Source organism: Zonotrichia leucophrys, chromosome 6 (genome assembly GCF_028769735.1).
Source record: "Zonotrichia leucophrys gambelii isolate GWCS_2022_RI chromosome 6, RI_Zleu_2.0, whole genome shotgun sequence".
NCBI lineage: Eukaryota > Metazoa > Chordata > Aves > Passeriformes > Passerellidae > Zonotrichia > Zonotrichia leucophrys.
This window is the reverse complement of record NC_088176.1, coordinates 29,191,179-29,215,777: the sequence shown is the minus strand read 5'-3', so window position 1 is coordinate 29,215,777 and position 24,599 is coordinate 29,191,179. Positions and strand designations below refer to the sequence as shown.

At 48.1% G+C, this 24,599-nt stretch overlaps 1 protein-coding gene across 3 annotated transcripts in view; it reads right to left on the bottom strand.

The window, feature by feature from the left end:
• ARID5B (AT-rich interaction domain 5B) overlaps positions 1-21,171 on the bottom strand; it is a 115,627-nt gene extending 94,456 nt beyond the window's left edge. For 2 of the 3 annotated variants that reach the window (XM_064716627.1, XM_064716629.1), the window contains exons 1-2: positions 20,614-20,929; positions 7,402-7,627 (exon numbers count right to left, since the gene is read on the bottom strand). In XM_064716627.1, the coding sequence (XP_064572697.1) occupies positions 7,402-7,627; positions 20,614-20,904 (517 nt within the window). In that variant the 5' untranslated portion in view covers positions 20,905-20,929. Of the gene's footprint in view, positions 1-7,401; positions 7,628-20,613; positions 20,930-21,046 lie in introns of those variants that run through there. The other variant, XM_064716628.1, reaches the window with a different exon arrangement.
• Between the last annotated feature and the right edge of the window lie 3,428 nt (positions 21,172-24,599).

The window sequence follows — 24,599 nt, the reverse complement described above, 5'->3', positions numbered from 1 at the left end:
AGGGAAGGCTGGGGAGTAAAACAGCACCCTCTAAACCAATGATTAAAAAAAAAACCAACCAAAAAAAGCATACACTGAGATAAAGTCAGATTCAGAGCACAGCAGAACTGCACCAGGACACACACGTTTCCAGTTACTGGAACAAAAACCCATGGTCAGTAAGAATTAAATGCAAGATCCAACAGTGACTAGCAGGGAAAAAATCCTGGAGAGCAGACACATGTGGGTTATTACACAGCCTGGCAAGGTCAATCCCGGTGCTAAAAGCAGACAAAAATAAAAAAAAGCCATCAAACATTTTTAAAGGGACACTGTCCCACACTGGCTGCTTTTACACTGCCTGTGAATGGTCCTTATTTTTTAATCTACTTATTTTGTAATTATGTAGGCTATCCTGTTCCAGCCAGAAGCTGCAACAAAACTCTTATTGATGATGCAAACTACTACAACTTTACTTTAAGAGAACATGGGGCAGTTCTCATAGGCCAGAGAGTAAAATTTAACTCTTCCTCCTCTTGGTTTCAGCAGTGATTCCTTCTCTGATATTTCTGAATAGACCAGAACTGCAACTGCAAATGGCCAAGCTCTACATGAATGGCAAGTGCCCTGTCATACCAATACATAGTTGAAAATGCTGACACAGTGACAGTGCCTATCAGCACAACTCTGATAATCATGTTAGCTCATTCCTGCTGCAGCCAGGTGAACAGCCACTGTGAGTTAGGGGCTACCAAGAGGGAAGTTAACCTGGGATTTTGTTTACATTTCTTGGCACATCTTCCACATTTCAAAGAACAAAATACTGCATCCTCAGTTTCCAGGGCTGATGTGTTGTCATTATACTGCAAAGGCTCCATATTGTTGTCTCCTTATTGCAAGAGTTTCATAGCTCCTTTATGTTTCTCATAGGCAGCTCCTCTAAGCACTGACTCTCCTTCTTCTCACAGCAGCAAACAGACACCAGTTCCCCTTTTAACCAACCAACCCACTCTTTTATAGCACTCTTCTTGTCATTGGCTACAGCTGTGGCCTGGTAAAGTCCAGCCTGTTTCTAATCTCTAATAATTGGCTCAGCTGCAACTCCTTAGGGGTAAGATTACTTTCTATACTACCTTTATTTTCTTATATTCTATCCCCCTACAATGATGCTCTCACCCCCTTTTTATAAAAGCTGAAAGGTAGGCCAAAGCTTGATAAGAAATCCAAAACTCTTTGATAAGGCATGCTTGAAGTTTGAGGTGTGCAGTGTTAAAACTCCTTTCAAGAATCACAAATGGAGGAGGCTCAACACAACCCAGTGGTGAGTGAAAGGCTTCCATAGTCAGTGCATATTAAAATGTTTTCAACCTCACCCTCATCTGCTTCCTTTGCAATGAAGTAGGCTCTCCACAGGGTAAGGAAGAAAATAACAACACTTAAAACATCCCAGCACTATTCAGGCAAACAAATGGCTGAAAGAAGGACAGACAACCTTGGAAGAACCCCAACAACCTCCTTCCAGGGAGGTGGAGGAAGGTGCAGAGGAGAGCAGCAGTGGCTCAAGAGAGAGGGGCAACTGAGGAGGGAGAGCCCCAAAACGCTACTGAAGATAGGGTCTTCTTCAGGACTGAAATACTGGAAGTACACTGGACTTAACAACTGCATCACCTTTCAGCACTTAAGAGGCAGCCAACAACTGAAGCCAACAAGTATTTGTTAAACTAACTGGTTGACCAGTAATAAAGCAAATATTTATCTCTGTCTGTCTGCTCAGCACCTCAGGTTATCTCTGATCCCAAACATGTTAACACCAAAGGTAAGCAGTAATTAAACCAAAAGAAGGTGTTGAACCAAATGAAGCCTTCCTGCTTCACACCCTCTCTGAACAGTCACCCCAACAGAGCTTCCTGCTCCACAGCCTGCTGGTGCTCTTGTCCTGCTGCAGCAGTGCTGGCACGTGCTATAAGCTGCACAAACATAGAAGAAAAGCCAGGCCACAGCCTCTTTTTTCCCAAGGGAGTCGTCCTCCTCTATTCAGGCTCCATGGAGCACAACAGAAGAGTCATGTAATAGCCTCATCTATGGCAAAGGACTGTATCAATTGGGCTGGGTAAAATGAGTTAGAGAGGTCGCTCTGACCCACAAGACAAAAAACAACATACGGTGCACAAGGGTAGAGAGGGGAAAATGGGATAATGGGACACTTACAGGAACTTTATCAAGATCAGAATGGCATTCAACTAGGGCAATGAGGACAGGAAGGCACAAGAAGAGGCAAAGAGCGCAGACAGAGAAGAGTGGGAGGGGAAGAGAGGCATGATTTAGGCACAAAGTATGCAGAGTGGCTGTACTCTAAATAGCTAATGATTACTTGGTCAGAAAATTATTGCATCAAGTTAAGCCAGGTGAGCCTGAACTGAGCAGCACGCGACACACAATGAAAAAGGAGAGTCAGCGTCACATCAGAAGTCACCACAAGTGTCTGAACACGCTACAGCTGCAGATTATCAGTTCTGATAATGGCATGGTTTGACTACATTATAACTTGATAATCCTCATCTGGTGAAGTCACACCTGCTGGAAGGCCACTGGCAAGAGAAATTGGAAGGGCAAGGCAACAGCCCAGTGCGCACTGGGGCTGGGAGCTGTGTGGTTGGCACCTTCCAGAAAGACAGCTCATCCCTGCTCTGCCTATCCTTCCAAACTCACTGCAATCTGCTGGGGACTGGCCAATTTGAGTGGCAACACAAGGTCCAGCAAGGAACTGCAATCTTCCAAGTGAAGACAGGCAAATTATGAAAGTGCTAAAGATGAGAAAATGAGAGGGTGACCCAGTCCTGCAGCACCCAGCTCTGCCCAGCAAGCTCCTCTGGAGAGTCCAAAGGAGCCACTGCTGGAAAACTATGGATGAGAAAAGTGTGACTGCTAGAATATACACCTCTGCTAGGAGCAGTAGTTGATTTCCCTGGGTTTCACAGGGAACCAAGATCCAGATTTTATACCCTCAAATGCATGACTGTGGGGAATGAAAGACAGGACAGAACCGATTGTTAAATTTTCTTTGGGTTTCCCCTTGCTTGAACAAACAAGAAGTAAGTGCAGCAAAACCCCTTCAGTTCACCAGAACTTGCCCATCCCATTCCTAACACTGCAGTGCAGGAGCCTGAACCGCCCATTTTGGCAGGATACCCACAGAGGAGGGATAAAAAGAGTGGCAATGCCAGCCTGGGGACCAAACCCAGAGCTGTGCCATGACAGAGCCAGAGGGCTGCAGACTGCCTGCCTGTGCCACAGCTCCCACCTTCCTGGCCCAGTGGCCATTTGTTCCATGGCTAAACCCAGGCAGCTCTGCAGCCCAGCCTAACCCAAACCAGCAGAGCTGGCGAGCACTAAATTCAGTCATTTTCCCCTCAGTCTCTTCTCTCAATTTCAGCTCTGACTCCTCTATCTTTTATTTCTTTTTCTAAAGACACATTTAGAGATGAAACCATTCATAACTGCCTATCCACAGACAGTTTGTGGCAGCATAATTGACAATGAGTCTGCTGCAAAAATGAAAATGCTGTTTTAATAACCTTGGCCTAAAATACATTCTGTTGTATGCCTCAAAGGGTTTCAATAAAAAGTCAACCTGTAGAGACATATTTTCTTGGCTTAAACAACAATCCAAAGCATATAAATGTAGTCCAACTATAATGACATATTTATAGGCCAATAAAGCTTACACTGCAGCTTTCATACTTCACTTAAAGGAAGTCTGTAAGAAGCAATGTTATATAAAATAATTTGAATTTTTTTTGAACTATAGCCCAAGGAATACAAATATGCAACTTTGCCATATTTAACCAATAGTGTTTACATTGCTTAGTTGTTAAACATTTCGTAAAATGAAATAATTCCTCATTTGGTGACTTCCCACTAGTTTACCAAATATGGGTATACAAGTCCATTTATTACAAAGAAAAATTCCCCAAATAATTCTAAAGACAAAAATAAATAACTAGCGGCCTCAGCAGTGAATGATTTTATCAGACCAATTCTTCTGGAAAAACAGGTTCTTATGTTCATTATGAATAATACATTCCTGAGCAACTCTATTTTTATATGCTGCATTGTTGTTGCTCTTTATTTTTCCTCAACATTTGAAAGAAATATTCAGAAAGCTATAAATAGTCTTAAGACATAAACTGCTAGCATTCAGTATTGACATATTTGTAGAAAGGGACAGACTGTATAACATAAATATCTCAACAGGCAGAAAGAAATAATTCTTAAAAATCATTTTTCAGGCTGAAATCTTGAAGCTCACACAAAAAATGCTATTGCACGATCTTTTATTTAATACAGTCCTAAGGAAAAGTTCTGCATAATTCACTAGTGATAAAAACAACAGTATTTTACAGGAAAAAAACCCAACCCAACAGTTTCTGCAGAAAAGAACGGCAAAGAGAAAAGAAAGAATTAAAAAAAAAAAAGAGAAAAGAGGGGGAAGAGAACAAAAGAGACGAAAGAGAGAACAAAAAAAGGAGACAGAACTACCTTGTTTGAATTAGGGTCGACTTTCAGTTATAGGTTCATGGTTTCTACAGGTTGTGGATTAACCAGGTGTTGCCTTAGTTTTGGCTAAGCAAGTGCCACTGAGCACATGGCACAGGGTGTACACTGCTCACACGAGGCCTCACTTTGCTTGGTTGTTGTTTGAAGCTGCCCTCCTCCCAGCAGCAATGTGTTTAATTAAGTATGTTTGCACAGTGACACTTCTCTGGGTCTGTCTCAGCCATGTTTTCATTTCATCCGGGTTATTTCACTCCCCACCACTCCTGGATAATGTGTGAAAACTGATTTTGTTTCTTCTGTAAAGCTTTTTTGAGCTCTTTGGAAGGGATATAATTTCCTATTACATTTTAGAGCTTGATTCAAAAACATCTAGTAGGAAAAGCTACAGAATCTACTCGCTTTTATGGATTTTTTCCTGTCATGGAAACATGCCATTTCATAGGAAAATGGGGTCCAGGAGATCATGTTGTTTATCTGGGCCTTTTCAACACCTGGGTCAGCAACCTCCTCACCTACAGCCAGGGTTAGACACCAGCACCAAGGGAGGGACCTTTGTGTGACAGTGCACTGTGCTCCTCTTCCAGCTCTATTTTAAGAGGAAAGACTGTCCCGTCCCATTGTGCTGGGGACCTGCTGCACAAGTGATTGCTAATCAATCTTTTGATCACCGCAGCTGAGCGCTGCTCTGTTGGCACTGAGGACTGGAAAAGGTCTGTGGGCACACGTCCTAACAGGCAGTGAAGCTGCCCTCTGACAGCAGAGAAGAGACAACACCAGCAGCTCAAACACCTCAGACACCCCACATCATGCCTCTGCCTCCAGCTGGGGACAGGACAACTCCCACAGCAATGTCAACCCTGACCAACCACTCAGAACAAGAGAGTAAATCCTCTTTGTCTCACCACAGATGAGACAAACACCCGAGTTCATGGATTGCCTACAGGATACCAACTAGGGCTGCTCCACCAGCTTCAAAGATCACCACTCTTCTGAGTTTTTGTGTCAGATCCAAGAAGCAAAATAGGATTAAATTCTTGGCCCTTTCAAATGGTAAAAAAGTAATCTCAATAACAGATTTAGGAAATTTCTTTGATTCCTTTAATAGGCTGGATCAATTGTCTATATCAATGTATCTAGTCAGCTACAGGTCTTTGTGAACCTTTGGTTTCACTCCTGTCAACCAGTCATTATGAAGATAAAGGCAGTCATAACCAAACATTAGCCAAAATTCCCTTTTCTACTGGAAATAAAAAAAAACCCAAAACCCAAGGCAACAATAAAGCCAGAGCCAGCAACTGAAAATGAGCAACATCAGAATGTGGGGTTATCAAAATTATACCATATAGTTTGCATTCCATGAGCGTTTTCAGTATAACCCCTACTTTGAAAGGCTTAACATGCAACTATAAGCCCTGGGCTTAAAGATAATTTTCTCTGGCTCCTAGGGTAGATAATAGCAATTTCATAACTTACCACAAGGAGTTTTTTGTTTGTTGAAAACAAAAACAAGAAAACATTAGCACACAAAAGTTCTGTCTGAAAAACATTAAGATTCTTCTGACACAACAAACAAATGCAAATAAATGTACTGCGTAAAGATACCAGGGCAATAGCAGAGAAAATTACTGCATGTAATTATGAACTAGAAGAAACCACAGAGAAAAGCAAAGAGAGAAAGAATTGCATGGCTTATTTTTTCCCTGGACATGCAATGAAAAACAAGATCAACTTCCAGTTGTACTTGAATCTTCCAACCTACACAGCTAATGGTAACATGTGAAATTGATGCAATCATTTCACCATTTGATAAGATCAGAAAAATGAGATGCAGAAGATAAATCTTCCAAGACAGATCTTCAGCTTCATGTAACTTGGCTTCCATGCCAACCTAGCCATGACACTATGAAACAGAACTTGGCCCTGCACTCCTGTTCACATAGGTACAAAAGCATGTCCTCAAATGCATCAGACCTAGCTCTTAATTTCTTACCTTTTCACACACTATGGCCTAAACTTGATGCTTTTCAAACATGGAACATTTATTACAAACTTGGCAGAAGAGAGAAATGTCCCTGGTATGCACTTCTAAGTGCCATCTCTGACAGCTGTTACACATCCAAGGTCCTAATCCCACAAACAGGCACGTCTACCAAGAGGACACTGATCTCCCTTGGACCTGGGAACCCACCACAGGCATTACAGGTGTGAGTGCCTGTGCAACAAAGCAGTCCCACAGCTGCAAGCCCGTCTGCAACCGCCCAAGGCAGCAGAGCTACCAAGCCCCTTTCTGAAAACAGACAGGGGAAGAAAGCACAGGGCTGTGTATGGAGACAGTGGGGTGCTCACAGAGCCCTGCAGAAACACAAAGCTGAGAAGGAAACACCATGGAAGGGACACATCCCTGCTGAACGTGACACAGAGACAGCCATACAAGCAGCAGGAGCACCTCTGAGCTCCTGGAAGGTGGGACATGAGAAGTGAAAGGCCTTTGCCTCTCACAGGAGGCCCCAGGAAGACATCAGCCTGCTCTCCCCACAGTGCACAGCTCTGACCTGATCCCCCAGCCTGCAGAGCCCCAGGGACAGCCTGGGACAATTATCTGTATGCACATCTGCAGGGTTTGAGCTGCAGTGCTCGGGGCCATACAGACAGGTATCACAGTGTTACCCACACCAGTCTGCTAGGAGCTCGAGATGAGCTCACTACCACCACTCATCCCACACAGGTATCTCATGGGCACACCTCTGCCCCAGGCTCAGACATACCTTGGGAATCTGCAATGGCATGGCAGGATCAGGCTCATCTCTTTTCAAAAGATACTCTCCCACAGGCCCCTTCCCACAAGAGAAAGTAAGGGATACTCACCAAGGTCAGCCTTTTCCTTCAGAATATCTTTGAAGTTCAAGCCACTGTTCAGGGTGGATTGTCTGTATCTTGTCAAGGCTTCTTTCTGCCCATTTTTCCCCACATCCATGGGCTGGACCGGCTCAGCCCGGAAACCACACTTCCACTTGGAGAAATCGGACTGTGCCCATTTTGCCAAGTCCTCAAGCTTCACAGTCACTTTTTCTGAAACAGCAATAACTTCATCCTGCAAGAAGTGATCAGATGAGAATACAACATGTCACTCTGGGCTCCCTGATGACTGAGAAACCAGTAATATCATCCTGCACTGACTCCTGCAAAAGCCTGTCTTGCTGCAGGCTGAGTAATTTTTCTGTATCACAGAATAGCTGGAGCTTAATTTATTCCTCTTGCCACCTAAGTGGAAATATTAGTTGTTTACTTGAAGCAAATATACAGCATCTAAAGACAATTTCTAGAACCAGGGCAATGATCCTAAAAGGCATTTGAAATGCAGGTTGCCAAATCACATTCTGTATAACCCAAAGCCTTGAGGGAAAGTTTGCTTTTTAGGTGCAATTAGCTGCAAATGTAAAAATTCATGGCTGGATGACTAATGGTTATAGTTAGTCCTGAAATAAATGGACTAAGTAAATCTCAGATTCTTGGAACTCTGACTCACCAGAAAATTCCTATGTTTATGGTACATTTTCCCTTGGCTTATACACAAATATTGAATTTAACTTTTGTCCTTAAAATTAAATAAAACTGTGATGTAATCCCAAAAGAAATACTACATAAATGTGCTTCCCACCAAAAGAAACTTGCACATTCTCATGTTTCTTAAAACCTTTTTCAAGATCAGAACTGTAATTTTTTTCCCCCCTTCTAAAACATACATTCTAAGAAGAGCACTTAAACTTAGTTTAGCCTCCAGAACATACACTCAAATTAAACAGTCCTAATTGCTGGATTTTAACCTTCCAGGAAACAATCAACTCCTCTCAGTCATGATGAATAAGCAGAATATTTTACAGCTGACTCCACTGAGCATAGGATCAAGAAAGCCTCAAAAAATAAACAAACAAACACATATCCAGCAAGATACACTCCAGATTTTTTTTTGTTAAAACAGCAGAAATAATTTATGTTATAACAAGAGCTGGCTGTACACCACACCTTGCCCACAACACATTTCTAACAATAAATAAGGTTTCAGGTTCTTGAAATAAATAAACCAGAATCCAATTTTTCTCTCAAATAAACATAAGTATTTGCAAAGGGGAGAGAAATTCTTTGAGTTATTAAACAAAGGGAAAAGCACGATTGATTCTCTCTGTGTGTTTTTTTGTCCACTGAACACATTCCTCAGGAAATAAAATACTGCTCAATGGAAAAAAAAAAAAAAAAGAAAAAATCTTTATTGTGACAAGTCGCATACAATACAAAACCTGAAGTAATTCTAGTAAAAAACCCAGATCTGATATTCCTCTCTTCCTTATATAATACAAAACTGTTTTATAAGCAGGCACCTTCATTACATTTAGTGCAATAACAAATATTTGGTCAGAAGTGAACAGCATGTTTATATGCTAAGCAAGCTTGTAATAAAATCTTTTCCTTTATCGCTGCACAGCATAAGAGCCTCCACCAAACAACAAACAATAACAGTGATGCTTTAAATCTCTGTTTATGACAAACGTCAATACTTTGTAAACAAGCACTGGGTACTACAATTTCAATGGATGGTTTCACCCAATTTCATTACACCATCCACTTGAAATAAAAAAGCTGTAGTTGCTATGCATTTTATAGCTATTACATGGTGATTATTAAATGTCAGGATGGAAAAAAATAATACATATATATAAATATCAGGCTGCCTGCAGACAGTCTCAGCAATTTCTGGATGAAGTCCTCTCTTAGGGTGTCGAATACCATCACCAGCTACTACACAATTTCTCATATTCCATACCAGAGAAATCTACTTAGCAGCAGTTTAAAAAAAAACCCTGAAAAACCAACAAAAACCTGACTTGGAGATCAGACATGCTTCTGGTTAAAATATTATTTTCCAAATAGCTCTCATGATCAAATGATTATGATTTCAATTACTAGTTTCTTCATATCCTTTCCAAGAACTGGTATGACTAATTTTGGCTGGCATACAAAGTAAGCCGAGCAGACAATTTATTAACCAAAAGTACAATCACTATTACATCATCAATGAATAAACTTGTTTTTGAGAATGCAACCTTCGCACACACGCACATGATGTGGACACAGAAGGAAAAAGAAACTGAATTAAAAAAAAAAACCAAGACAAACAAACAACAACAACAAAAGAAAATAAACCAAAAAACACCACAAAAATCCCCCCCAAAAGCCCTACTGTACCAAGGGTGAAACGATACTGGGGCAGTCTGTCAGGCTGCCATGGAGGGGAACTGCAGAGGCAGGAGCAGGGGACCTTTTGGGGAGCTGGGGAAAGCACACCCCAGCCATGAGTTTCCTGTGGCAGCAGCACATCCAGCCACGGGAATCTGAGGTGTTCAGCATCCCCACATGGATGTGAGGGGCCAGAAAAACAAAGACACAGCAAAAATGTCACTCTCTGCTACCCCTCAGCCCTCTGCAAAGTGACACCAAGCATTCAAATACAGCCACAGAGTGCAAAGGGGTGCCCAGAACGGCACCAGGGAGCAGCCCAGTACAAATACAAAACACAGGAGTCCACACTGTCCCTGTGCTGTGACAAGGGCACTGGGCTAAACCTCTGTCCACAGCTGCTGGCCCCTTGTCAGGGCCACCTCCACACCAGCCTTGTCCCCAAGGACAGCTGGTCACCCCTGCAGCAGCTACATCCCAAATCCCTGTCCCCAAGGCACCAGGCTGGCCCTAAATCCCTGTCCCCAAAGGCACCAGGCTGGCCCCAAATCTCTGTCCCCAAAGGCACCAGGCTGGCCCAAAATCCCTGTCCCCAAGGGCACCAGGCTGGCCCCAAATCCCTGTCCCCAAGGCACCAGGCTGGCCCCAAATCCCTGTCCCCAAGGCACCAGGCTGGCCCTAAATCCCTGTCCCCAAGGCACCAGGCTGGCCCCAAATCCCCGTCCCCACGGGCACCAGGCTGGCCCTAAATCCCTGTCCCCAAGGGTACCAGGCTGGCCCCAAATCTCTGTCCCCAAAGGCACCAGGCTGGCCCCAAATCTCTGTCCCCAAGGGCACCAGGCTGCCCCTAAATCCCTGTCCTCCCGGGTACTGCCAGCGATCCCCACAGCAGCACCAGGGAAACGCAGCCTAGTTCACTTTTAGGCGGGAAATGGAAAAATGACCTGAACCGCCTCAGAGCCTGCCTTGGGTCGTCCTGCCCGTCACACAGCAGGACTGGACAGACCTGCTCCCCTCCCTCAGCACTCACTTGTGACCCAGTTCACACAGAATTGTCCACATTCTTCCCAACTCCTCAAGTGCTCCTCAAACGCTGCGGATCAGCCCACAGGCCTCGTCTGCCAATGCGGATCTCACCCGTGTGGGACTGCATCTCCAGGGGCGCTCCTACCCCAGTGCCTCACCATGCAAACACTGAGCCAGCATGGCAGGGGGCTCCAGTCTCTACCTGGTCACCCAGCCAGGCATGGCAGGGGCTCCAGTCTCTGCTTTTGGAGCATCCTGAGCCACGGGCAGCTCCAGCAGGACTGTCTTGCCCACATCTTGGCAGTCTGCTGACACCAGAGGTCACCTGCCCTCGCACCACAGCACCCAGAGGTCACCCAACTATCTCACCAGCTCTGCAATTCCAATTTGCCTTGCCACGCTTTTGTACATTCTTCAGCAACCTTTCCAAGCACTCAGTCCCAAACTGCTGTGGTGTTTAGGGGTTTTTTAGAGCAGCAGGTGACAAAGGGGTCCTTCTCCTTTTTGGTTAAGCTCCATGTCACAACAAAAGCTGCTCTGGGACCTGCAGAGCTCTGCCAGCCACAGGAGCTCCTATATCCCTGTGGCATCAACCACTATCTGCTGCCACAGCCCTTCAACAAGATGACAAAGGAATACAGATGTTGAAAAAATAAAAACCAGGTACACAGTGACACATGACTAACAAACCTTTAGAAGATTAAAGAAATCTGCTGTATAACCTTCATGTCATTCATAATTATATCTCTGTGTAAACATGAAAAACCACCCACATAGCAAACAGTGCATATATATCTCTATCTATACAAAATCAACTCATCATGTATTAGCTATGCTCTGAAGTGATATGTTTATGAGGTCTCCATTGCACAGTTAAGTCTTTAATTACCATTTTTTTCCTGCTACAGCAAGAAGAGAAAACAACCAGCAGAGATTTCAACTCTGCTCAGGAATGAGATTTTATCCAGTGGACCTGACCAACTGGTCAGTGGCCCAATGGACCAATGGTTTCAGCCATAATGTTGTCTAAATCTCTAAATAAGCACTGACTATAGAAAGAGGCACTTTTTTAGCTGCTTCTATAAAAATGGTTATTGAGTCAGCCTGTAATTTTAGCATGTCTTATAAGACTTCTGAGCACAGTACAATTCTTTCACCTATCAAGTAGAAAATGGGGAGATGGTTAAGAAAGATGGTGACACAAACCCTTCTCATCCATCTCTTATTTTTTTAAGAGCACACTGGATTTGCATTTCCAGAGAAGTCATCCAGGGAGAAGAGGACAGCATCTTCTCGAGAGCCATTATGCTTAAATATTATGTCACTGTTGTCTAAGCAACCATCACAGCCTCGTGAAAGCACAGAATGCTATATTGCCTGACTCAGCAGATGGCTGAAATGCTTATATTCAGGGAAACAGGTCAGGTAGTTATAATAGCTTAAAGCAGATAATTATTTTTTAGAAGAAATATTAACTCTTACAAGGCAGGGAGTCACAGGGCAGCACAGGGAGGTCATACATCTTGATTGCACACCCACATACGGTACATCACAACTCCTTACTCATTGCCAATAACTACAAAAGATTTATATTTTAGAGACATTGAGGCAGCCTTAAAAGAATTACAGCAACTGAGATATCTCAAAATTTTGACATGCTGAGACTGTTTTCACTCCAGTACTTCCAGAGGTCATTTAAGGAATTCTGGAGGGCATGAGCGAGTCAAACACCTGCTTGGCTGTCTCCTAACATCAAATATGTGGCCTAGAGAGAAACAGGAGATGTACTGTAAAAACTCTTGCTGATAATTACAGGAGACACTGTATGTCATTTATCTGATCAGTATGATTTGCATTAGAAAACATCTTCAAGCTTTTTCTGTGAAATCTTTAGCACAGTAGATAGCTGGGGATGCGTATTTTACAACCCAGTACATTGCTGATGAAAACACATTCATCCACAGGAGCAAAAAATACAGTGTGACTCTTACAGACTGCATTCACCAGGGATAACAGAACTGTTATTTCATTTGGGCATAAAGCCCTTATCCTGGGCTGGTTTTACACCCCACGTATATTTTAGGGGTTTGCAATTGAAGTGAAAAGGACCTTCCTGTACCATGTGCATGTAACACGGCAGTTCTTGACTCAGGAATCCTGTTCCCTGCTCTAGACCCCTTTGAGGAGCAGGAGCCCATGCTGCAGACATGCAGAAGGGAAGGAGGGAGCTTGTTGCCAATAAGCACCTCTCCCATAGGAAGGCTTTTACCTGGATGTTTGAGGGAAGTACCATCAGCTTTGTTTGACAGCACAGTCAAAACAAAAGGTCCTGATCACAGTCTGTAGTCCAGTGCTTTCCTCTGCCATCCAGACACTATCAGGGCACTGGGACAGCAGAAGAAACCAGGTCATCTCAGTTCAGCCCTAACCCACCCACCCAAAGTCACTCAGGAACCTGAACCCAGGTCTCCAGAAGCATCTCCTAAAAGCAGCACTCCTTTCAGGGACCATACTCAGCTCTAAAGGGGGAAAGAGCATTTGTACAGGGCTGATTTACTCTCAGAGACTTCCCCTAGAGTAAAATGGTCCTGTCTCCTTACTGCCAGAGGTGGGCTGGGAATATGCACAAAAGTTTTTAAGACTGCAGGACCACAAACTAGCTAAAAAACTGGCTGTGTGGGGGAAAAGGCCTGGCTCTGGGATGTGTCCTGCTCAGCCTCCCTTACAGGGCACACGAAGGACTCTCCTGCTGTAAGCATGCTGCAGACCTGGGCACAGCTCTGCCGTGTGGGAACTGCTCCTCCTGTTCCACAGGTGGGATCACTGAATGACAGGGAAGCCTCACAAGAGGCTGAAGAGCTTGGCACAGGCAGGGGCAGCTTTCTTTCCCCTGACCCTGCTCAGAGTGCCTCATCTGGGGCCATCTCCTCATGCACCCCCTAGCCCAGGGCAGACAGAGGTGTCCCAAAGGATTTGTGGAGCACAACTGAGTGCTGGGGTCTGGACCTGTTCCCTGGAGGTACCTACATACAGGGACCCACAGAGACCACTGCTTTCCACCCACGAACCTATGGGGAGAGCCTTGAGAAGGGAAACATGCATAGATCAGGAATTTACCTGGCCCACTAGAGAATTTTAAAGAGGCCAAGGCAGAACCTTTCATCTGTTAATCCTTTCCTAATTACTTTAAAGGGCTATAATGATCTTGTTAAACTCAGGTGACAGGTATTTCCCCAGCCTAAGCACAGCTGCACAGAGCTGTCTGAAACTCACACTGATGTGTTCATCGCTTCTTCCAGGGTCCAAAACCAAGAGAAAAGACCAAATTAAAAGGACATGGCTGAAGCACGTGAAGCCCTATGGTTTTTGCTTTCCCTTGTATTAGCAAGCAGCATTTTCCACATGACTCAGTAATTCCAAAGCCAGACACGCAAAATGACTTGAGGCAGAACACCACCATGTCTCTGCAGGATGCTTTTTGGGGTCCTGGAAGTGGGGTGGAGATGGGGTGCACAGAGGGATGGCTGTGAGCAGTTAGACATGACATTTCTGCTGTGAACCTCCTCCTTTGTGACTGGGGTGTTTTTTTCTCCCTCCTCCCACTCCCAGCCAGAGGTTCAAATTGAATTTATATCTGTCATTGCAGATAGAAGTTCTGACCAAATAGAAAATAGGCTTCAGTCAAAATGTTTTGCCGTCAGATAGCTCACAGATCTCAAAGAGCTGTTTTAGTTTAGGCAAGTTGACAAGCAATTCATTCCTAATTTTGCCTACTACAGTTACAGTACGAGAAGCTTTCCTCATAGATTACATAATTATATTTTTTCTTAACAAGGAGTACATGGCATTAGCAGGTTTAAATTATGCAAGCTTATTCTTTTGTCTTTTGTTATATTGTGTTCTATTGTGCTGGTAAAACAATATGTGCTTTAATTAGCAAATATCTGTAAATAATTTACTTGCTTTTCATACAGCAGAACAATGGAGCCAATTTTCACATACATCCACTGAGCATGTCTAGGGGGTTTCTTGCCAGAACCTTCCATTGTTCAGTATCTGTATCAATCTGCCCATCATTAGCAGCTAACGTTCAACAACCCAGTAAGACATTAAAGTTTTGGCCCCCAGGAGTAGCCCCAAGCCCCCCAAATCCGAGGCTACGCTTTGCAAAGAAAGATTAAAATATCCAGAAAATGAAAACAAACTCTTTTATTATCTATAACCCTGGCACCTTCGCATAGAAACATGGACGCCTGCCAAGCATTAAGGTCATTGGATTAATGCCATAAAATGCCGATGTTCATCTGACCTTCTGACTGCATTTTAGCTACAAATAAAAAGCTCAACTTGATACAACACCATGAATCACGCGAGTGTCTAGGCTGTGCAGGGTTAACGCTGGGTGTGAACCCACACTGCACACACACAAACACACGCACACAAAGAAAAAAAAGCTCTTAAATCAAGAGTGGATGACTGTTCAGAGACTTAAGGCATTGTTATTTTGAATGCGAATGAAAGGGCCAGAACAAGCATTGCAAGAATATTTCAATTATGTATTTCCCAGAACTACATCTCTGAGCAACTAATGCAAATATTGCTCCCATAGCAGTAGAACTTCGTCCCGAATAAAAGCATACGAGAGCTTGAATCAGAACATACTTTCTATATCATTCGCATATTGTTTGAATATTATTAAAAATGCAAAATCTATGTATGCGTTACTCTCCTGAGCAATACAGTAATTATGATTAAGGGACAAGCAGCACAAAAAGAGCCAATTTATCTTACTTGCGCTTAGGAATACTATTGTGTAACTAAGCAACTAAAGACAAAATATAGTCTAATTAATTCACTCCTATGCTTATTTAAAAGACACAATTAGAACATTTTTATTTTCCAGCCTGCACAGTATCTCAACATGCTTGAGGGTGTACCATGTGAGGCCTATTATTCTCCAAAGACAAGAGTTTAATGTTTAGTGCCACTGATCAGACTGGGAACAGCAACTCTGGAAAGCAGTGGGTGTATTTTACAGTCTGAATGCACAGGGAAGGGGAGGGAAAGAAGAAAGGAAATAAAATAAAAAGTTGGGTTTGCTTTTTTTTTTTTTAAAGGAATCTGCCTTAAATGACTAGATATTCCAGATTGCTGGCTAATGGCTAGCAACATGTGGCTTCTCTGAGTAATATCATTGCCCTGTCCTTCCTTTGCCAGCATATGCTACTGGTGGCAAGAGAGATAAAAATATACAGAGTGGATATGCAATTACCAAACCCACGATATTTTATGACAAATGCCATTTCTCTAACACTGCTATTACAGTGTGCCTGATTTCCAAAGCTGAATTAATTTGAGCAAGTGTACAGTGGAGATTGATGCTATTAGCATGATTTTAAAGCACCCTTTAATAATCATAATCTGCATGTTTGAAACGTGTTGCCATTACCAGTGTTGACAGATACGAGCATAAGGCACACACCGTGGAGGCTAAAACGAGGCTATTCTCATTTCAAATAAGAGCGTACAGATTCCTACGTCTGTAAAAAAAACCAAAATCCATTACTGTAAAAAGGGAGTAGCACATTTTTCTAGGGGGGTGGCAATAAAGCAGTGCTCTTACAAGACACCATGCCTGGGCCAGCCTATGCTACCTTTAGGCACTGGGGTAGGACCCCCACAAGTCAAGAGCCCCAACAAAATGAACCAGGCTTTCGAGGGATGCTGTCAGCATCTATCCCAAATTGAATAGAAAACAAAACCACTGATTCCCTTAACTTTCTGGAAGAATCTCTTCTGCAATTATAAATGACACACATTTATGGAGTGACTTCTTTTTTTTCCTTTACCCCAATTAGTCTGAAAATGCAAAATACTTCTAGAGAAATAATTACAGGAAACTAGCTCTCTCCTCTCCTCTCTATGAGCAACGCTTACTCATGTAAATTACTTGCATGAGTAAGGATTATTTGCAAGGCGAAAAGCATTGCATCAGATCCCCAGTTTGGGAGAAGAGATGAAATCAACATGAGTTCGTAGTAAACTTTGCTGCTATGAATGAACCGAAGGCAGATCCCCACTGACAGTCCAGCCTCAATGGAAGCAGCACTCACCACGATGCAGAGCAATGCAGGGAATGTCATACCATGCAAAATGAATTAGCTGCTTGTTTAGGGGTTTTTAGGAATTGTATTCATCACATCAAATACTATCCCTGGACTTAATGATATCAACTTTGAAATGCATTTTTAAGCCTAGTCTAACTAATGCCAACACCTTTAAAAACATGAAAGCACAAGGCACTAACAAGCATTTTGCTCTACAACTGCTTTTGCAAAGGTCAGTCATTCCACAACCCCACACCACCCCTTGGAGCACAGAACAGTAAATGAGCTGGAGGAAGGTTTGCCAAGACCTTGTGAGCTGGAGGGTGAGCCCACCTCGTGCCCCCGAATGCCACAGGACCTGAGCAGGCACTTTCTGACAGCACACAGCTTCTCCCACTTGGGTGCCAGCAAAGCTGGGGGCCTGCTTTCCACACGCACCCCATCAAACTGTTTCAAACACAATGGGGTGCCCTTAAAGGTGCTCCCTCTGGATCTTCACAGGCCTCCAGGCATTATGTTCTGACCCCTGTGTGAGGCACCTTCCGTCAAGGAGATCTTCCCTGCCCATGCGGAAGGTGACACGGGACCCCACCAGACCAGAGTCAATGAGAAAATCAAGGCAAGGTGGTGACTTCCTCCACCAAAAGACCCTGTTTTGGTAATGGCTCTGTAGGAATGGAGGAGAATCACTTCTTCCCTGCTGGGGGGAAAAGAGACACTGGCTCTCTGGCCAGTGTTGCACCTGCTGCAGTGTCTGGGCTTGATGGTGAGGTGGGAAGCAGCGTGCCCAGGCCACCCTGTTTTGGAAGCAGGAACAAAGTTTTCAGTGAAGTAGCACAAAACTCTTCTAGTTCACCTAGCAGTGGCCTCCCAGGCCCTGCTGCTCTTAAAAAAGTGTCTCTACCCCTGGTCTGAGCATAATGCCTGAGCTGGTCCCAGGACATGCTCTTCACGCATGTCTCCTTGGGATGCAATAAGCATCAGGGTCAGAAGCACCCGTACCTGCTGCATGTGAGCCACCCCATCCCACATTCACCATCCACTGAGAGTCCCTGGGAAACAATCTCTGTCAGCTCCTGGCATCAAAAGGGAGTTTCTCCACTGTGGTGATGGGGATGCTGAGCCTTAGGTGGAAAGAAGGGTACTGAAGTGGAAGCACACCTGGGCTTGAACCTTCCCTGGATCTGGGCAGTGCATGGAAACATCCGGTTTCAGCAGCACTCAGGGTTATATTTAAATCTGGATGATGAATTCAGCTAGCTATAAAAAGACTTATATTTACACTTATTGTTGATTAGCTCAAACATTTGGCAATCAGATAAAATACGCCATCAGAAATTTGTGAGTAACAGAAGCATTACATCCCTCCTTGCAGCCACTAGCTGAATATTGTCACAGTGTCAGTGCTGCTATTACGGAAAACAGGCAGCCAGCTGCTTCTATTAATCACGCCGCTAGCGCAGGTAGCTGCTGGAGACCGTGCCTAAATCTGTGGTGGGCTCGGTCACAAGCCTGCAATTCAGCCACTGGCTCCCCTCCCCAGCCATTTCAGTGACAGCCCCGTCACCCTCTGCCTCGGACACCGCAGGTTCGCAACACACACTTAACCACGGGCTCACTCCATCCCTACTCCCTGAATGCACAATGAGGTATTTTATCCCATCAGCAATCCCTCACCACAAATAAGGTCCCCTCTGATGGCTATAAGCCGCATCTGACTCGAGAGCCACATCTCCTCCTGCAGAAGGGGCCCAGGCCAGAGCTAGGAAGCCCCACGACCCCAGAGGCGAGTGTCATTTACCAAAGGGACTGGGACCTTGGGGTGCCATAGGGAAACAGCTGCCCCTGTCCCCCAATGAGAGCAGCTACCCCCAGCCAGCCAGCACCCAGCTTTTTGTCTCTCTGCTGCCTGCACATCCCCAAGCACTGCTCGGATTGTTCCAAACTATTAAAAATCGATCATAAAAAATCATTCCTATGTCTATAAACAAGTTAATGGAGTAAGTGAAAACAAAGTACATTTCTTAATGGGAGTGTTATGTTGCCCTCTCTAGGCCCTGGCTCTCAGTGCCGGTTTCTGTAGGCTCCCTGCCAGAGAAGTATCACTCAGAGCTGTTGCTGTTGCTGCTGCTGCTACTCTGCTAATGAATGACTAACTTAGGCCAGAGGGGAAATGACATCACCGGGGTGTAAAACACAACTGCATTAGGAAACTTTTTACCTGCTTTACATTTGTCATAATTATTCTACACAATACGGCCGGCATTTGCATAATTTCAAGGCGTGCCATTATCTTAATTGAAAATTGTTTTCATATGGTTGAATAATGCAGAATGACATCAGTTAAGCCGCAATGAAATGCACAAGTATAATCACACGGCTAATTACTAGCGGTGTTTGCATGTAAAAATAAATAAAATCGTGCGTATTATTAGGAAGGTACATGCAGCTGAGAACTCTCGTACTGGAGCAGTGTTTTACTCGTAATGGTAGGATTAATTTTCTCTGATGTTCCTACCACAGTAACATGAGCTGATCATTAAGGCGTATTAAAATGATTTGTGTCCCTTTCCCCACCCCCCTCCCTTCCAAATATCTTTCATTTTACACACACACGAGACACGCAGAGGCACAGTTTTAAATAGTCACCACGGGCAATTTCAGAGCATCCATTGCTCACTGTCATCTCCCTGATTCTTAGGAAAAGGCTCCCTTATCTCAGCGGCACGCACAGAAAATTAAAGTGAAGAGGTGGCAGCGAGCGAAGGTGGCTCCGAGACGCGTTTCGGCTGCGTACGCGTGTGCGCGGGTACACGGCTACGCCGGCACCTACAGCCACGCGTGCCTCCGAAAACAGCCCCTGCGGACAGCCCCCCCTTGGACCCAACCCCCGGCATCTCCAACAGTTAAGTTCCCCCAAAACATCTCGTCCCCCTCCCGCCTGGTCTCCAGCCCCTCTCGGGGACCCCTACCATCCCCGCAGCCCCCTGCCTGGGTACCGTCCCCCGCCCCAGACTGAAGCAATGAATTTGAAAAGCAGATAACGGGAGGGCTCGGGGCTGGGGCGGGGCGGTGCGGGGCTGCGCGGCCCCATCCCGGGCTGCGCGGCCGCCGGCGGAGGGTGCCGGCGCGCAGCGCGTTTGCGCCGGGAGCGCGGCGGCTCCGAAATACGCCCAGGCATATCTGCAAGTTATTTGAATGTATTATTCCCGTACCTGTCATTTATCACTTTATTCAACACGTCCCTGCCAGCAAGAGAGCGTTTGATCTCCCTCTGCCTCCATTTCGTAATTTCCGCCCTCTTAAACATATCGAATACTTAAAAAAAGCCCCGAACAATATCGAAATCCCCCCAGCGTGGTTTTCTCCCCCCCCTCGCTTTTCCGTGTGTTTTGCTTTCGGGGTTTTTTGTTTTGTTGGTTTTTTTGTTGTTGTTAAGCAGAAGGATAGGGCGAGCCCCGCACACACTCCGCTGCCCGCCGGGCCGGGGCCGCCCCGCACCCCGACCCCCTCCCTCCTTCCCCCCTCCCGCACAAGTTCCCGGTCAGCGCGCACCGGTGCGCCCCGACGGCGCGGCCCCTCCGCGCTGCCCCGCCACGCACGGCGGGGAGGGGGACGCGGGTGGGGGGAGCCAGGAGAGGGGGGAGCCGAGCCCGGGCATGCAGGTGGGGACGGGCGCGGGGGAAGGGGGGGCCGGCGCCGCGTTTACCACCTCGCCATGGTCACTGGTCCTGCCCTGGGGGGTGTCCTCGGGGAGAAAATAAAGTTTGGCGCTGGAGAGAAGTTGCCGGCTGGTGCGCTCCTCCCAGAGCAGCTGCAGCTCCGCGATGCAGGCGGGCTCCTCCGCGCGGCACCGCACGAAGAAGAAGTCGCCGAGGGAGAGGACCCGCGCCCGGCCGCCGCCGCGGCGCTGGAAGCGGAACGCCCTGTAGAAGACGTAGGGGCCGTGCGAGCCGCACGGGGCGCCGACCCACTGCGGGGAACAACAACACGGCAGCGGCATCAGCGCCGGCTCCGCGCCGCGCCGCGCCGCGCAGGGGCAGGAGGAGGAAGAGGGCGGCGGGAGGGGAGCGCGGGAGGGAGGGAGGGGGCTCCGCGGCGGCGGGGGGCGCGGGGCGGGGCGGGGGCGCGGGGCGGCGCGGTACCTGCAGTGCGCTGCGCTCCATCGCGGCTCCGGCGCGATTGAACTCAACATTCTCCCAAACTTGTTGGCGTGAATGGAGCCCGGCAGGTCCTGGCAGGGCGAAGCCGGCCCCGCCGCCCGCCGCCCCCCGCCGCCGCCGCCCCCGCGCCGCCCCGCCGCCGCCGCCGCCTCCCGCCCCGCCGCGCGCGGCGACGCCCCCCCCTGCCGCCCGCCCCCCGCTCCGCCGCCCCGCCGCCGCCCCGCCGCGTCCCGCCGCCGGCGCCACCCGACGCCGGCCGGGCCCCCGACGCCCGCCCGGGCCGGGCAAAAATGCCGCGGGGCGGCTGCGGGCCTCGGGGGGGTGGCGCGGAGGCGGCGGGGCGGCGGAGGGGCCCCTGTCCGCGCTCGGCGATTTTTGGGGGGCCGAAAGGGCGGGCGGGCGCGCTGCGGATCTGACAGGACCTGCCCGTATATGTCTAATATAAAGACCATTTCCTGCGGCGCGAGGGGCGCTGCTCGTCCGCGCGCGCCCGGCGGGACCGCCCGCTCCCACCGCCCGATCCCGCTCCCACCCCCGGCAGCCGCGGAGCGCACGGCGGGGGCTGCGCCCCCCCTGCCGCCCCCCCGGCGGCCGCGGAGGGCGGGCGGCGCGTCCCTAATTTATTTATCGCTGTTCCCCGGGAAGGGATGGAAAGTGGGTTATCGATTATATAAACACATCAATATTCATGGCGCTGCGCGGAGGGACGCGGCTCGGCCGGAACATTCAGCGCAGGGGGAGGGGGAGCGGGAGCGCGGCGGCGGCGATGGGCGCGCTCTCTCCGCGCCCGCGGACACGGGCGCGCAGCGGCACGTGCCGGGGCTGCCGCCGCGGGCCCGGGGCGATGGCTGCGCGGGCGCGGAGGGGCGCGGGGCGGCGGACAGGTGGCTGCGCCCCCCGCCCAGAGGGGCGGCCCCTCACCTGCGCCCCGCCCGCCCCCTGCGGCGGCGCCCCGCGCCGGGGAGAGAGAGCCGCCGGCTCCGCGCGTCCCGCGCACCCTCCGCTATCCCGAGGCGAGCGGCTCGGGGCGCCGCCGGGAGCCTCAGCCGCGGGGAGCCTCGGCCGGCACCGCGGGCTTCGCACTTGCTCCCGCAGCGGCGCAAGGGCCGCCCCGCAGCGCCGGGCACGGAAAGTTCCCATCGGGGCTCCGGGAGCTGCATCCCCGCAGGTAGATGCTGCTGCGACTAGCGGGCTGCGCGGCCCCCGCGCCCGCGGATCCCCCATCCGCCCACCCCAGGACAAGGACGGGCGGGTCATTTTGGGGGAGCTCTGTCCTTCTCGCTCTTTTCCCCGGGGCTCCATCACCGCCCGCCAGCGCAGCCAGCCCCGGCTCTGCGGGGCAGGGGGGGGATGGAGCACTACAAAGCGGCTCCGCAGGGAGCATGTCCCTCCGCGCTTTCCTCAGCAGTGACACTTTCTTCCCAATTTTTGGCTCATTCCTCTCCCAAGCCCTCTCCGCAGGCCCTGATTCCAGGGGGTGGGGGGCAAAGGCGGGCACAGGCTCGGAGCTGCCCCGGCGGGGCGCCGTGAAACGGAAACAAATAAATAATTAAATAAGCAAATAAACAAACGAACAAATAAATAAATAAATGCATGAGATCGTTAATAATGACGCCAGCGGTGACGTCAGCGCCGCGTGCATCACGACACAGCGCGCGCCGCGGGGGGCAGCAACAAGTGCGGGCGGCGCCGCGGGCAGGGCGCCCCCTAGCGGGGGCCGCTGCTGCGGTGCGGGCGGCGGGGCAGGACAGACGGACAGCGGTGCCGGACAGCGGGGCACGGTCCGTGCTCAAATCCCGCTGGGACCGAGGGGCCCTCCCCGCTGCAAGCCATGATGTTCGGTGGCGGGAACCCCTACGCGAGGTGCAAGGCTTGCTTGGCCCCGGGTAGCGGGAACGGAGAAGGCGCGGGAATTTGGGCAGGGTTCGCACCGGTGCCATGAAGATGAGGAATTCATCTTGACAGCCTCAGCACCCAAGCCTGGCTAGGATGCTTGGTGCTTCTGCAGGGGCAGGCTGATTTTCTGCTGGTTCCTCTGGAGGAATTACCAAATCCTTACAGTTTGTAAGAAGTTTCACCTTTCCCGCCCTGTATCCTTTTGAGATGCCCCGAGTGTCTGTCCGGGCTGTGGCCTCACGGCTCGTACAGCGGTGAGAACGCTGTGAGCACCGGGGGCAGGCTGGGATGCTGTTGAAGACAGCAGGAAGCCAGTGGATACCGCTGCTTGGGCTTCCACCCAGCACCAGCACGGCTTGGATGGGCAAACCCAGGAGAACAGCTCAGGAGAGCTGCAAATAGCAGCCCTTTTGGCCAATAAAGTCACTTTGTGCTTGGGAGCTCAGTCCCCTGGAGGATGTTTGTGAGGGGCTGGACAGGTATGAGAGGTGATGCAAGTGAGACCCACACCTCGACACATCCTTGCAAAACAGGGAGTGCTGCTCCATTTCACCCCCAGTGAATTCCTGGCCAGAATTACGCACATTTCTTCTGCAATTCACCTTTGTTTTCACTGACCTTGGCATGTTTAATCAGGGTTATATTCTCACACAGATAAAAGAGTCCTCAAACAATTGCTACAATATTTTGGGCACAAACAGGCTTGTATTTTTTCTTCGTTTTCTTTATCTCAGGCAGGTAGGGCTGCTCCTTTCCCACCATATATAATCAAGCAGCAAAGAGAACTTCCCATCTCCATTTGTGCCCAAATCCCTCTGCTTCTACCCCAGCAGCTGGGGCCCAGGCACTGTTGGCAGCCTCTGTGCCAGCCCTGAGCTCCTCCCCACTGCATGAACCATCACTCACAGCTCTGATAGTTGCCGGGTCCCATCCTTCCCACCAGCCACAGACTTCCTCCAAGCATCCCTCCAAGCCATGGTGTTATATCCTCTATGAAAAAGGCAGTGAGGCTGAACAGCCAGGTAAGAGCATGCTTTGGTCCTCTGAGCAGAGGGATGATTATCCATCCCTGCAGGATGCTGGGAGGCAGGGGTTATGCAGGATGGCCCAAGTCACTGCTCCATGTACTGAGTTCCTGCAGGACCCTATCTAACCTTCATCTGTAGAGGAGCTCATTGTCCATGGGGCAGGAGAAGGAGGGTTCACCCTCCATCCCCATGGCTCCAGCCTCCAGCCCTTGGTGTCACTTCATTCAGTGCTGCTGGCTCATAGGACCCTCAGCATCCTGTTTAAATTGCTAATGTTGGTAGCATTTGGAATGGGATAGGAACAGAGGCTGTGGCAGTGCAGAAGTGTACATATTCCCAGCATTGAGGGCATGCATACTCATCACTGCTCTGACATCAGTTTTAAAGGAGCCTTCCCCCTCCCCCCCAGAAAACTCTTTATACTTCAAAATAATAAATACAAAAAATACAGAGCCTGTTTATAGCAGAAATTGAAATTCCACATATTATCAAAAGTTGGATTTTGTCCTGCAGGCACTGAATAAGTTTCTTCATATGAATATTTTGTAACTTTCTCTGGCCAAAGGAAATGTGCAAAATGTTGTAATTTTTCTGTGCCTTCTTTTGGACAT